The sequence below is a fragment of the Silurus aristotelis genome (assembly GCF_946808225.1).
Source record: "Silurus aristotelis genome assembly, chromosome: 23".
NCBI lineage: Eukaryota > Metazoa > Chordata > Actinopteri > Siluriformes > Siluridae > Silurus > Silurus aristotelis.
The window spans coordinates 13542748-13556313 of NC_139596.1; the positions used below are offsets into that span (position 1 = coordinate 13542748).

The 13566-nt window shown below is 41.7% G+C and overlaps 2 protein-coding genes across 5 annotated transcripts in view; one reads left to right on the forward strand and one right to left on the reverse strand.

The window, feature by feature from the left end:
- Positions 1 to 2272, reverse strand: part of slf1 (SMC5-SMC6 complex localization factor 1) — a 37309-nt gene extending 35037 nt beyond the window's left edge. Inside the window, exons 1-3 of the mRNA XM_083527621.1 lie at positions 2011 to 2272; positions 1748 to 1893; positions 445 to 523 (exon numbers count right to left, since the gene is read on the reverse strand). Of these exons, the coding sequence (XP_083383747.1) occupies positions 445 to 523; positions 1748 to 1864 (196 nt within the window). The 5' untranslated portion in view covers positions 1865 to 1893; positions 2011 to 2272. The remainder of the gene's footprint in view (positions 1 to 444; positions 524 to 1747; positions 1894 to 2010) is intronic.
- A 228-nt stretch (positions 2273 to 2500) lies between these two features.
- The window catches only part of kiaa0825 (KIAA0825 ortholog), a 145420-nt gene continuing 134354 nt past the window's right edge, over positions 2501 to 13566 (forward strand). The window contains exons 1-3 of one of the 4 annotated variants that reach the window (XM_083527613.1): positions 2547 to 3041; positions 7211 to 7592; positions 11280 to 11427. In XM_083527613.1, coding sequence (XP_083383739.1) covers positions 11288 to 11427 — 140 coding nt within the window. In that variant the 5' untranslated portion in view covers positions 2547 to 3041; positions 7211 to 7592; positions 11280 to 11287. Of the gene's footprint in view, positions 3042 to 7210; positions 7593 to 11277; positions 11428 to 13566 lie in introns of all 4 variants that reach the window. The other 3 variants (XM_083527612.1, XM_083527614.1, XM_083527611.1) reach the window with 3 other exon arrangements.

The window sequence follows — 13566 nt, forward strand, 5'->3', positions numbered from 1 at the left end:
GATCCGCTATGGCGACCCCTAATGGGAGAAGCCGAAAGAATGTTGATGATCATGAATCTTGATTGTGCACAGGGGCATCATCATGCTGGAACAGGTTTGGGGCTTCTAGTTAAAGTGAGGGGGAAAATGTAATTCTACCACATCCAAAGACAACATATACAATTTTGTGCCTCGGGTTTGTGGTGACGGTTTGGGGAATAACCACATCTGGCTGTCGTAAAAGTCAGGCGTCCCAGGAACATTGTCCAATATAGTGTATGTTTGCCCAAATGTTTATTAGTGGAATAAACAACTGCCCTTCAAGCAGATTTTGAGTAAACAGGTTTCAGGTCTCAGTATATGTGTAAAGGATCTTGTTCTAGTTCAGTTCCACCATACTGCATTACGCTTAAAAAAAGAAACAAATAAAGTCTTTTTTTTTCCACCTCAATCCCCATCACTAACCTCCAGCGCATGCCGCAAGGAACTTCTCGCTTGCTAGCGGCTTAGTAATGATGAGATGAGTCATTGTCTCTTTATAAACCTGCAACACAAAGAGTTTCACTTACAGATGCAAGAAAACGAACACTCACACACGGTCACCTAACAATACTAGCACCGGTTTCCCAACCAAAGAAATTAAAATGAAAGCAATGCATGAATTTAAGAGCATCACACAAATACCACACTTTTCAATCATCTCACAGGAAAATGGTTCAAACCCTTATAAACAATCTGCACTCGAACTGAAGCTGTTCGGATCTCGGCAGACATTTCTTCATGGATGAGTGCTCATCGACTAAAACTCAACTCCAGCGAAACCGAACTGCTGGACCTCCATTGCAGGTGAATCATCTCCAGGTCAGGATCTCCAGGTCAGTAATTCTCTGCTCTCCTCTTCAGCCACTGCTTGCAACCTTGAGGAAACTATGGACAATCAACTGTCCTAATGTGGCTCGTCCTTGTCCAGTCTACAACATGCAAAGGATTTGACTATGTCTGTCCACACAGGCTGCTCAGGTGCTTGTTTAGTCTCAAGACTGGACTCTCTGCTGGCAGATCTTCCTGTAAACGCCATTCGTCCACTTGTGTTCAACCTGCCCAAGTTTTCCCACCCCACCATGTGTTCTCCCACCACTGGCTTCCAGTAGCTGCACGTATCAGATTCAAAACAATGATGCTTGCCCGTGATGTGTAGGAAGAAAAGAAAAAAAAATACAATCAAGCTATTACACAATAATAAAAAAAACCGTGTCGATTAGGAAATCTGATGTATAAAAACAAAATACACTAAAAATAATAAAGGATGGCTCCTGTTTGACTGCTCTTTCACTCATCTCTGTTAAAAAGAGACAGAAAGGCAAAAAAGAAATGACAGAAAGGACATCTTTTTATCTTTTTCAATAGAAAACGACAGCGAAGACTTAAAAAAAAAAATGACTAGCAGGGGGTGTGTATCCAAACACAAACTCCAAACCCTTCCGTAAATCTCAGTGGTTAAGGGTTTGATAAGAAGGTTGGGGGTTCAAGCCCAGGTATCGCCAAGCTGCCACTCTTGGGCCCTTGAGCAAGGCCCTTAACCCTGCACACCAGAAGTAATGTATATGTGACAGTAATTAAGCTCTCCAAACTGAGCTACTTAATAAACACCTAAGACATGTCTTAACCCGCTGCTTGGTTTGTTATGTTCTTTCAAGGAGATCATGGAATATTTAAACTTTCGTGGCATGTTTATGTGACTCATTCCTATGGCTCTAGAAACACCTACAGATCCTCCTATGTATTGACCCTGGAGTTGCCTGATGGCCTGGAGCAGCTCTGCTTTCTGCTGGAGATCCCTCATGCCTGACATCTGAAACACGTATCTGATGTGATCTGGCAGCATCCTGAGTCCCAGCAGACCCCAAACAGCACCTGAAACAAAATGCATTGATAAACACCTTCTCTCTCTCTCTCTCTCTCTCCATTGCTGAATGACAGAAAGGAATAAAGAGAAAAGTGAAAGTATCCTGATGAAGTCTCCATGTTTACCTGCTTTTCCTGCTGAAATCGAAAAACGAAAGTGCGACCACGAATCAAAGCCGATCACATGCCTCGCCAAAACTCCTTTTCATGTCTGGTGGAAATCTTACATTTATTCCATCACATTATTATGTCTCAAATATTTATTTCCCAGCAAATCCACCTCCCCAATATATACCCTAATGTTCATAAAAACAAAAACATCCCACCCGCTTTCTAAAGCCCGAACCCAAACAAGTGCCTGCATCCATATGAAAAGCCCCGCGCCAAGGACCGCCTTATTGTATAACCAATAGGTAGGCATGACATTTAAAAACAACAAAAACACACACGAAACTTTTATATCACCAAGAGAAAAACGCAAAAACAAAAATTACTTTGTAAAACATTCAAAATTGTAAATTAAAATCATCCACAATCTTGTATTAGAAAAAACACATTAACCGCAATATACAAAACTCCCCCTTTAAATTTGGACTGTTCCAAAAGGCGGAAGTTAAAAAAGGTTCAATTTACAATGTAGTCAAAGCACCTATTTAGGTGAACTATTTAGGGTGTAACAGGGTGGACTTATGAGCACTACCTAGTGCACTATTCAGTTTATAATGAGCATTTGGGAATGGTGATGGCGTTACTTCCTGGTGGTTGTCAGAGACGCTTAGAAGGAACGGCGGAACAGTGTTTATAAATAAAGCGGCGCTTCTGAGAGACATTGATTGTGATCGTGGATTATTTTCATATTCCAGAGATTTGTTTGCATGCGTTGTGTGCCAATCTAACATGGAAATCCGCCTGGTTATACAGAGTCATTAAACTTAATCATTTGTGTTTTCTAATGAAACTAAATGAAGTCCACGATTTTCTCAACCACCACTTTATTTCAGCAAATTATCCAATAGATCTGACTATGATACAATATGACCAGTATAACACACGCATTCTGGCCGAGTAGCTTGGACATATTCCTCACCTGATTTGTGAAATGAGACTAAACCCTGAGGATAAGGATTCTAAATCTCCTCCTGGATCTACACTATAAGGTAGGCCTTTCTAGTAAGCATGCTGGAAGTGTGTCTGAGGCAACAACCTGCAGAGAGAAACTTCATCTCAATCATTTTCCACACTTTCTGATCAGATGCAGAGGTTTCAAGTTCCTCCTGTTTGGAGTGACATCATTTATACTTAAGAAATGTCTTCTGCAAAATATTTCATTTTCATTAGTATCTTTCTGACCTGCAGGAGGTGATATCAAAAAGTTTTCAAAAGTAGTTTTGTAACTCGCCAACAGATGGCAGCACAAGGCTGTGCGCACAGTCATAGGGAGCACCGACCTTCATAAGACAGTGCGCCAAAAGACGTCGCCCTGTGTACATCAAAAGCTGTGCAACTGGTGCTGTTCCTTCCACGTGCGTTACCACGTCTGCTATTCTGCCACTGAGCTCTCCTTACAGCTGTTCTTGAAACATGTTCTTACTTCAGCACCCACTATTCTCACCAGATTTCACCCTCTTCCCAAAGATAAGGATCCGGCTCAACCTGAAGACTGGAGCTTGTAAGGTGTTGGCAGGGGACAGTGTAGCTAGACAGCATCGGATCTGGTCTGTAGGATGGTTTTGAAGGCGAAGAAGAAGAGGAGGAGAGTGAGGACTGAAAGAAGAATAAGATGGTGGAAACTGAAGGGGGAAGACTGTAGTGTGAGTTTGAGGGAAGAGGTCAGACAGAGGCTCGGTGGTGGTGAAGAGGTGCTGGATGATTGGGTAACTACTGCAAAAGTGATAAGGGAGACAGCTAGAAAGGTACCTTCTGTGACATCTAGCAATAGAAAGGAAGACAAAGAGATGTGGTGGTGAAATGAGGAAGTGCAGAACAGCATAAGGAGAAAGAGGTTGGCGAAACAGAATTACTATTGAAAGAGTGATAAGAAAAGTAGGCAGAAGTACAAGAAGATGTGGCAGCAGGTGAAGAGGGATGTGGCGAAAGCCAAGGAAAAGGCATATGAGGAGCTGTATGAGAAGTTGAACACTAAGAAGGAGAAAAGGATTTATAGTAATTGGCCCTGGGGTCCTGGGTCTCAGCCCACCCCTCCTCAGCTCCTTAGGGTTGTGTTTTGAGCCCCCTGCTGTACTCACTGTAGACACATGACTGTGTGGCCACTTCCAACGCCACCACCATCATTACGTTCGCTGAAGACACTGTTGCGGTGGGCCTGATCTCCAAAAATGACGGGACGACCTACCTACAGGACATTAAAAAGCTGGAGAGATGGTGCCAGGAGAACAATCTTATCCTGAATGTCAGCAAGACCAAAGAGTTATTAGTGGACTTCAGCACAGAGCAGGAATGGTCAAACCAAAAGATAATGGGATCCCAGTAGAGAGAGTGGACAGTTTCTGGTACCTAGGTGTTCACATCACGCAGGACCTGTCTTGGTCCTGTCACATCAGCACCCTGGTGAAGAAGGCCCTGCAGCGTCTGTACCATCTGAGGCGCTTAAGGGGCTTTAAACTACCGTATTTTTCGGACTATAAGCCGCTACTTTTTTCCCACGATTTGAACCCCGCGGCTTAAACATCGAAGCGGCTTATTTATGGATTTTTCCTGGGTTTTTCCCGGTTTCACAAACTTGAAACCAAAAAACTGAGCCCCATAATATTAGACCAATGCAATTTCCGAACGGGTTCAGGTGAACCAATGAAATTCTTTATATTAAATCAGATGCGCTCCCACTGAATCGGCCCGCACCACATCATAAATATGGATGATGTTCCTCTGACGTTTGACCTGCCGCTCACTCGGACTGTCTACAGGAAATGCAAATTATTCGTCACGCTGAAAACAACGGGGCATGAAAACACACTTCACCTGTGTTCTAAGCTGCACGGCATCGGATAAAAAGATTCACCGATGGTGATTTTTAAACGCACGACGATGCTAAAAGAAAAACTTGTTGTGAAAGGAAGGAGGAAGACAGTGAACAATGACTTTCCTAGGTAGGCTACTGTTTAGATACAAGCCGTGTAACAGACACTGTCTTTCGTTAAAGCCTGTGTAAAGTTCATTAGTTTCAGTGTAGACACCTGCGGCTTATAGACAGGTGTGGCGTATTTATGTTCAAAATAAAAATCTTTGTACAATTCAGTGGGTGCGCTTAATAGTCTGGAAATTACGGTACTCTTAGGTGATAAGGACTTTCTACACCTGCACCATTGAGAACATTCTAATGGGTAGCATCACTTCCTGGTTCGGGAACAGCACTTTGCAGGACAGACGAGCCCTCCAGACAGTGGTGCGGTTCATACTTGTATACAGTAGGGGTGTAACGGTCCATGTATTTGTACCAAAAACATTTCAGGTTTGGTGCACGTGTACCGAATGCAATCCTTCGTACGTGCAGAACATCTGCACGTAACAATCTGACTTCCCTCTCGAAACTTATTAAGTTCAAGTTTATTTCTATAGCGCTTTTCACAGTAGACATTGTCTCAAAGCAGCTTTACATCATTTATAAATTAAAGTGAATGATGTGTGTTTATTACTGATGAGCAGCCTGGGCAACTGTGGCAAGGAAGAACTCCTCTTAGATGATATGAGGAAAAACCTTGAGAGGAACCAGACTCAAAAGGGGAACCCTTCCTCATTTGAGTGACATCAAGAGTGTGATTATAAATCTTTAAAACAATACAAAACACTGGACTAACTGAATTAACTGAATTAACGTCCTTTCTACAGTCAGTTGACTTTATAAAACTCAAAGAGGTCCAATGTCCAAAAAGTGGTGGACCGGAAATTTGTTTAGTCTCTGCCTCACATTTTGAGGGCTTTTTTAAAAATAATTATTAATCTTGAAAACATATACAACAATGAAAGGGGTAAAAAAAAAACCTAAACTGGACACTGTGGCTACTCCCTCCATACCGGTTATATGAGTTGTAGTGTGTTGTTTTTTTCCGCAGTCTAGTGATATGGATTATTTTGCGTTTTATGTCCAGCTTCAAGAATTAAAAACAAAAAAAAGAAAATCCTGACAATTTCATGTATTGAGGGAGTGAATGAATGAAGGATGGAAAGACATTTGTTAAAGTATGCTGAAATAAGTAGAGCAGTGAAGTAGATCATATTTTTAGAAGATTAACTATTAAATATAAAACACACACACACTTTTATTCGCATCTGTTTTACCCAAATGGGGTCTAATGTTAATTATTTCATTTAATTTTTCCATTTATTTTATTTCATTTCATTAATTTCATTTGGGCCAGTTTAATCGATTACTAAATTTAATCAGTATATTTAAAAAAAAGTGCATTGCATTAATTTGATTTATCCTATTTTAATTTTATATATTAAATTTTTTATTTAATAGCAAAATATAATTTTAGATATTATTTACCCAAGCAGGTATTTTTTATTGAAATTGTTAAAATGTAAAATGTTCATGTTCACAAATTTTAATAATAAACTACGACAAGCAATCTCATTTCTTCCCCCGTAATCGTACCGAAATTGAACCGAACCGTGATTTAAACTATTGGGCACGTACCTGAACTGTGAATTCTGTTACACCCCTAATAAAGAGTATAACAGTATAAAGAGGGTTGATTTAAGCAGGGATTTGTTGTTTGCTCTTCTCACTGTGAGCAGCCATGTGATTTGATCTCACTTGCTGATCTTAGAGAAACTGTACGAGCTCTGAAGTTCCTCATGTGGAATGTGGTGGAGTGTTTAGGTTTCCAGTGTCATTTCAACATACACAAAAACAGCCATTCTGTGTATTGTGAAAGAAAGTGAGTAAGTAAGTAAGTAAGTACTTCAGTACAATGACAATGTGGTACAAGGACAATAAGTATAATAATATGAATAACAGGCTAATAAGGTGCATTTAGATGAAAAAAGAAAAAGAAACAAAGAATTGATCTTTTCACCTGGTCAGTTTTAATCATGTCATCAGGGCTTTTAAAATGCCAGTACTCTCATTCAGCTGCTAAATATTTCACACCTTCTAGAGTTTGTCAGTTTGGCTTGAGGGATGCTAGTTTCTCGGTAAGTGCTGAGAGAATCCATCTGCCCCCTGTCTCTCCTCTTGCATCCACACACACACACACACACACACACACACACACACACACACACACACACACACACACACACACACACACACACAGTTCCAGCCCAGGTTTTCTCTTTTCTCTCTCTCTTTTTCCCGTGGCAGCTCTCCGAGCGACTCTGGGACTTCACAACGTCTGAGTTGGAAATAGCTAACAAGACAAAGAAGATGGAGGGAGCATCTGCCTAATTAGGCCCTGTGTGGTGACAGGCTGAACCTGACACTTTTCCCACAACTCTCCTGTGGATCACACAGCGGCGGTGATGCGCATCCCGTTGTAACACGCAGGCACGCGTTCAGTCCCAGCGTAATTACACTGTAGTTTCCTAATGCTGGGCCACGAGAAAGAAAAAGAAAATAAAAAAAAAAACCTTCCGAGATCCCGAAGCCGCTCTGTCTTCCCAGCAGTTGCGGCAAGATGAGCTCGAGGCTGAAACGGAGTTTGGGAAAAATAATAAAGCAGAAGCTTAACTGCCGAATCTGTCAAGTGAGGCAAAATAATATTTGTCCAGCTGGGCAGCCTCTCTCTCTCGTTCTCTATCTCTCTCTCTCTCTCTCTCTCTCTCTCTCTCTCTCTCTCTTTTGTGCGAGCTAAATTAATGTTGAGATTTCTGTCTGTGTGTAGAGAAAAGAGTGAAGTGTCAGGGATGTAGCACGGGCTGTTTGGAGTTTGACAGGGATTATTAAAATCAGCTCAGATGAAGGGGAAAGCAGTGGCAGCAAAGCCAAATTGACACTGACACTCTCTATTATACTCACTTGGCTTGTGATGATGCCCTTGATACTATCTCTTTCCCCCTCTCTCTTTCTCTCTCTTTCACACACACACACACACACACACTCTTTTTCTCTCTATCCTCAAGCCTCCAATCTCTCGGTTTGTGCTTTGCTTTGCATCGCTTCGAGGAGTGTGCGGTGATAGATTGTTTATTTAAAGTGCGCACGAGCAGCACGCTGTCAGTCCATCCTCTGCTGTCTATTAGCATCGAGCCCAGCTGGAAATCGAAGCGCACTCATTGCGGCTTGAGTGAGATTGAGAACTGGGACTCGAGCCGTCCTCGAACGGTTATTATAAGCAGCAGCTCGGGCCAGGTGAGGCTGATTTACGGCTGCATCGTGTTGGAGGAGTATCAGATAATCGCGTCTCACGAGCCGTCGTGCCGGCCCGAGGACATGTTCAATCAGCGTCTAGAGTACTGTACACGAGCAGCCATAGATTACAGCGAATAGGTTTTCTTCTCCACACCTGTCTATAGGCAACCTCACTGACATCACTGATGCCAAAGCTGTAGGATCAGTCTGTTAATGCGGATGTGTTTAGGGGTGGCGGGTTTTAAAAAGTGAACTGATTTTACGCACAAACTTTTCTAATGGTATCGGTATTGAGAAAAAAAAAAAATCTGAATCCAGGATTAGGATGAGCAAGATTACACTGATGACCACCTGCTCAATATTGTGTTGGTTCCCCTTTTGTTGCCAAAACAGTTCCGACCCGTTGAGCATCAACAGCATTAACTTCTTCAGCAGTTTGTCGGATCGGCCCACGCGGACCAGCCTTTGCTCCACACGTGCATCATTAATCCTCGGATGCTTATGACCCTGTCGCCGGTTCACCATCGATAGATACTGATAGACACTGACCACTGCAGACCGAGAACATCTCACAAGCGCTGCAGTTTTGGAGATGTTCTGACCCAGTCGTCTAGACATCACAATTTGTCAAACTCGTCAAATCCAAACATTTTTCCTGCTTCTAACAGACTACTTTGAGGACCAAATGTTCACTTGCTGCATAATTAATCCCACCAACTAACAGGTGATAAAAAGATAATCAGTGTTATTCACTTCACCTGTCATAATGTTATAATGTTATGCCTGGTCAATGTATATCCATTTAATATACACAGATTAGAAGGACTTGTTTTATATTCAACATAGTTGTGACTATAGCTATAGGAAAACTTGGAAACTTGTGTAAAACACTAAATAAATCACTTATGTCAATGTGAAATACATGATTATACACCAACACCTGCCTGACTTAAGCCTGTCTTAAGTTATTTACTATTTATATTTTTAATCTACACCCAATTTCCAAAAAGTTGGGAGTTAATTTTAAATTTGATGGTTACAATACGTCTCAAAAAAAGTTGGGACGGGGCAACAAAAGTCTGGAAAAAGGTAAGTGCTATTAAAATAAAACAGTTGGAGAAACATTTTGCAACTAATCAGGTTAATTGTCAACAGATGATTGGGTGTAAATAGTGTATCGTAGAGAGGCAGAGTCTCTCAGATATAAAGATGGGCAGAGTTTCACCAATCTGTGAAAGTTTCAGAAATCGTTTCTCATTTAATAAAACAAAAAATTGCAAAACAGTCGAATATCTCATCATTTATAGCAGTGGTGTAATAATGTCAGACAATATTTTCATGGACCGGCCTTAAAGGTGTGGCAGATAAATACAATTTGGAATTTTCTAAATATAATAATAAACGTGAATCCACTGTGTTGTTTTTTGTTCATTTTGCTAGTTTGGGGGTTTCAATTTAGCGGTACTGTATTATGTGTTAGCGGCCGGAGCAGCCCCTTTAAGAAGGTAGCTGATGGAGGTAAGACATGTGACCGATGCATCATGACATGCATCAAGAGTGAGCCATAGACAGATGTGGCGGAGAGAATCCGGTCATTTTCCCAAATAAAACATCGTTCAGAATCAGAAAATAAATAAAACAGAAATAATGTAAGTTATGTATTCTTTCTGTGCGGCCCGGTACCAATTGACCAGTGCTGGTCCGTGGCCCGGGGGTTGAGGACCACTGATTTACAGTTCATAATATCATCAAAAGTTTTGAAGAACCTTGAGAAATCTCTGTGTACAAGGGGATAAGGGCAAAAATCAACTTTTTTAGGATTGGGGTTGTACGAAGCACATAATATTAGACTAATAACAATTTATTGACAAGGTCTTTATTTCTTCCTCATACAATTCATTTGTTCAGCAATAATAAGATTACATTATATACAATGTATGCTGTGAGGAATAAGAAAGGGTGGAGTCTGGTGCAATACAGAGTAGCTGTTAGCACCCAGACGTTATTTTATTTCTTTATTAACACATTTATAGATGTCACACAGTACTTTTTATCTGTATGAGGTTATGTTTAATGCTCTGCTTTATGTCGACTCCTGACTATAAACTCCACCCCTCTGGGAAGATGTTCTACTAGATTTTGAAGTTTTCTTGTGGAGATAATTCAGTCACAAGGTCAGGTAAAAGAAAAGTCAGGTACTGATTAGTTATGCTGTTAGTCATTATTACACATGAAGTTATCAAAATTAACTGTAATAATCTAGATTATACCTTATTTGTAGATTTACACAAATGCTTCGATTCGTTAAATTCGTCATTTGCTTGTGATCAGTGATCAGGCTGGTTGCATTGAATGTGTTCGTTTGACTAAAACGAAGCAGTTCATAAGAGTCTTTTGTTCGGAAAGACGAGATTTCTTGCCATTCTTTATGGATATACGTTTATTTGTTTATTTTTATGTCAACAGATCGAAGCGTTGCTGCTGTTAATCGGTCGAGGAAACTGATTAAAAGGGTTTTTTTTATACATTGGGATACCATTGCTGCAGTGGCAAATAGGGTGGCTTTTTCTTAGAGTAGCAGTTGCCACCCTGTGCCACCCCGGTAGCTCAGCCCCTGCTTCTCTCTTCAAGAAAAAATGCAGCTTGCTAACTAAAGCTAAGCAGCTTTTAATTCTGAACCCATTCTTGTATGCGACTACATTAATTCATGCGTTTCCTTAATTCTGATTTACACAAAACACTGACACTGGAGATTCCTTCTAAATACTTCACCATTATACCAAATACTTCACCAAAATAACCCCATAGATCCATGAGTATGGGTATGCGTTAACGTATGCGTATGATTTGCGTTCATTTACAAAGCATGTAGGTTTAAATAGCAGAAAAATAGTCGTTCAAATGCCCGTCCTAAGTACAAAGGCACCTCTTCCACGGCTAAACTTTCAAAAAGAATATTTCCCTTTATCCTACACTGGACCTTCCCCCTAGGGCATGTGTATGCTTTGTGAAGCTTCTTTCTTTGAAAGCAGACACTTTTATGTGTTCGAGATGAAGTATTTTCCTTTCCTTCTTTCCGCAGGCGGAGGAATGGAGTGGCAGGGTGACTCTCCACATGACCATGCCTTCGTGGAGCTGCCGGTGCCGAGCATGCTGAGTATATCGGGCGAGGCGGACCTCCAGGTCCTGATCCGCGAAACCGAGGAGAAGCTGAAACTCAACGCCTGCAGGTCAGTGGCCCGGCGGTCACGTGTCCGCTTCAATCTTTGTGTTGGCTTAAAAGAAAACTTGAACTTTCTTTTTTAGTTCAGTGGCCTGAGGGTCTGGCTCTCTTTCCTTCACCTCGAGGTCCGCGCATGACACGGCGCCCAGGTTCAAGTTGTCTTGTTCAATCCATACACATGCGCACATAGGCTGCTGGCACACAGAGTTCCTGTCCTTGAGCAACTCTTCAGAATAAAAAAAAAAAAACCTTTTCACACACAGTATTAGAATATTGATTTGAACTTCAGTGTCTTTGCTCTGAGTTTCCACAAACTGCACCGAATCTGTGCTTTTTGTTTTCATTTGATTTCAAACTGTTTTACATCTGTTTGCTCAATGCACAGCCCAAGGGCTCACACACATGCACACACACACACACACGCATACACACGCGCGCACACAGCATTGCAAATCTCTTCTGTGCATCTTCAATGGGCTCGCTCTGTTTTTGAAAGAACGTCTTGTTTCTTTACACTCCAGTCTACATTTGATGTAAGCTGTTGCATCTACATCTGTTTTCATCCTCGAAATACCTAAAATACTATTAACATTGAGACTAGATGATTAATTGAGACTTGATGAAAAGCATGCCACTTCACCTGAAATCAATAAACTCAAACACAAGCTTTGAATGCACTCCTGGATTCCCCCCCCCCCCCCCCCCCCCTCTCTCTCTCTCTTTCTCGCTCTCTCTCTCTCTCTCTCTCTCTCTCTCTCTCTCTCTCTCTCTCTCTCTCTCTCTCTCTTCTCTTTATCAGTCTCTCTATCTCGCTCTCATTTTTTCCCCTGTGCTCTGATAAAGAGGTCTCTCTATTAGACCTGAATGCTTTGTTTTGAGTGAAGGACATATCGAAGAGAGCGCCTTAAATAAAGGATGTTTTTTATTCTTTGGCTTTTCATGCATCATGCACCAGATGAATCTCATGTTCTGAGATAACATTTGGAGGACACAGCTCTTTTGACCAGACGGGGTACACGCATTCGTTACTTTCTTGTTTCGTTTTCCACTTCCTCTGCATCTTCTACACCCAAGACACCATAGCGGACCACTATGACCTGAAAAAACTGTCTAAATAGTTCTTTTTTTGTCCCTTTTTTTGTTCTTTATGCAGTTTTGTAGATATAAACCCTATGTCTGAGCGTTGTACCTGAACAACACCCTCTTTTATAATTCTTTTCTTCTACTACCTCCAACGTCTCATCTGTTTTTGACTGGTCTGTAGCCTCTGCTCCAAATGGACCAGTAGTAACTAAAGATTTAATGTCTAAAGAAAGAAAACCCATGGTTGTGTATTTCTAAGAAAAATGCCCTAAAACCTAAAGGGTTTTCGTAGAAAGACCAGGACCAGAACCAGATAATGAAGAACCACTGAGAAGAAAGAAAGCAGAAGAAAGTCGAGGAAATGTTCTGAAATGACACAAATCCATTGGTTTGGACGTGGCGAGAGCGTTTCTGTGAACTTCACCAGGATGGACCACCATGACCGAGGGCCATGCACCTACCTAATTCAATGAACAGAGCTGATACATTACAAAAAAGAGGCTGAAGAGAAGAAGAAGCGAACATACTCCCCACTTTCATGCCCAGCTCCAACCTATTTTTGGGTCAGCGTAGCTGGCCTGCTTCAGGATGTTCGAGATTTGCACCATAATTGAAGGAGATTAAGATAGGCCCGCCAAACACCCCAAGCTTTCTCAAATTGAAACGCTGTTATCCATTAGGTTTCATCAACTCGGACGCCAAGCGAGGCTACCTGCAATGAGAGGGGCCGTAATGAAGTGTCAGGAGCGAGGAGGCCGAGCGCCATGTTCCAGCCTGCTCTGGAAACGACTTCCAATAGATACCTGCTGCACCGTGACATCTCTCACGATCTCAAATGAGTGTGTATGTGTGTGTGCACACCGACATGCTGTTTTATCCTGACAAATAAGCCGCGGTGCTTGGCGCTGGACGATCCTTAAGTACGCCAGATCTGGAGTCACGCAGGATCCGCTTACGCGTTCCTGCTTCGCTCTGTGGAAAAAAGAAGGGGTCTTTGATAGCACTCAGATAGGCTATTTGTTTCCTGGCCACATGGCTAGGTGCTCAGTGAAGCTGAGGCTTA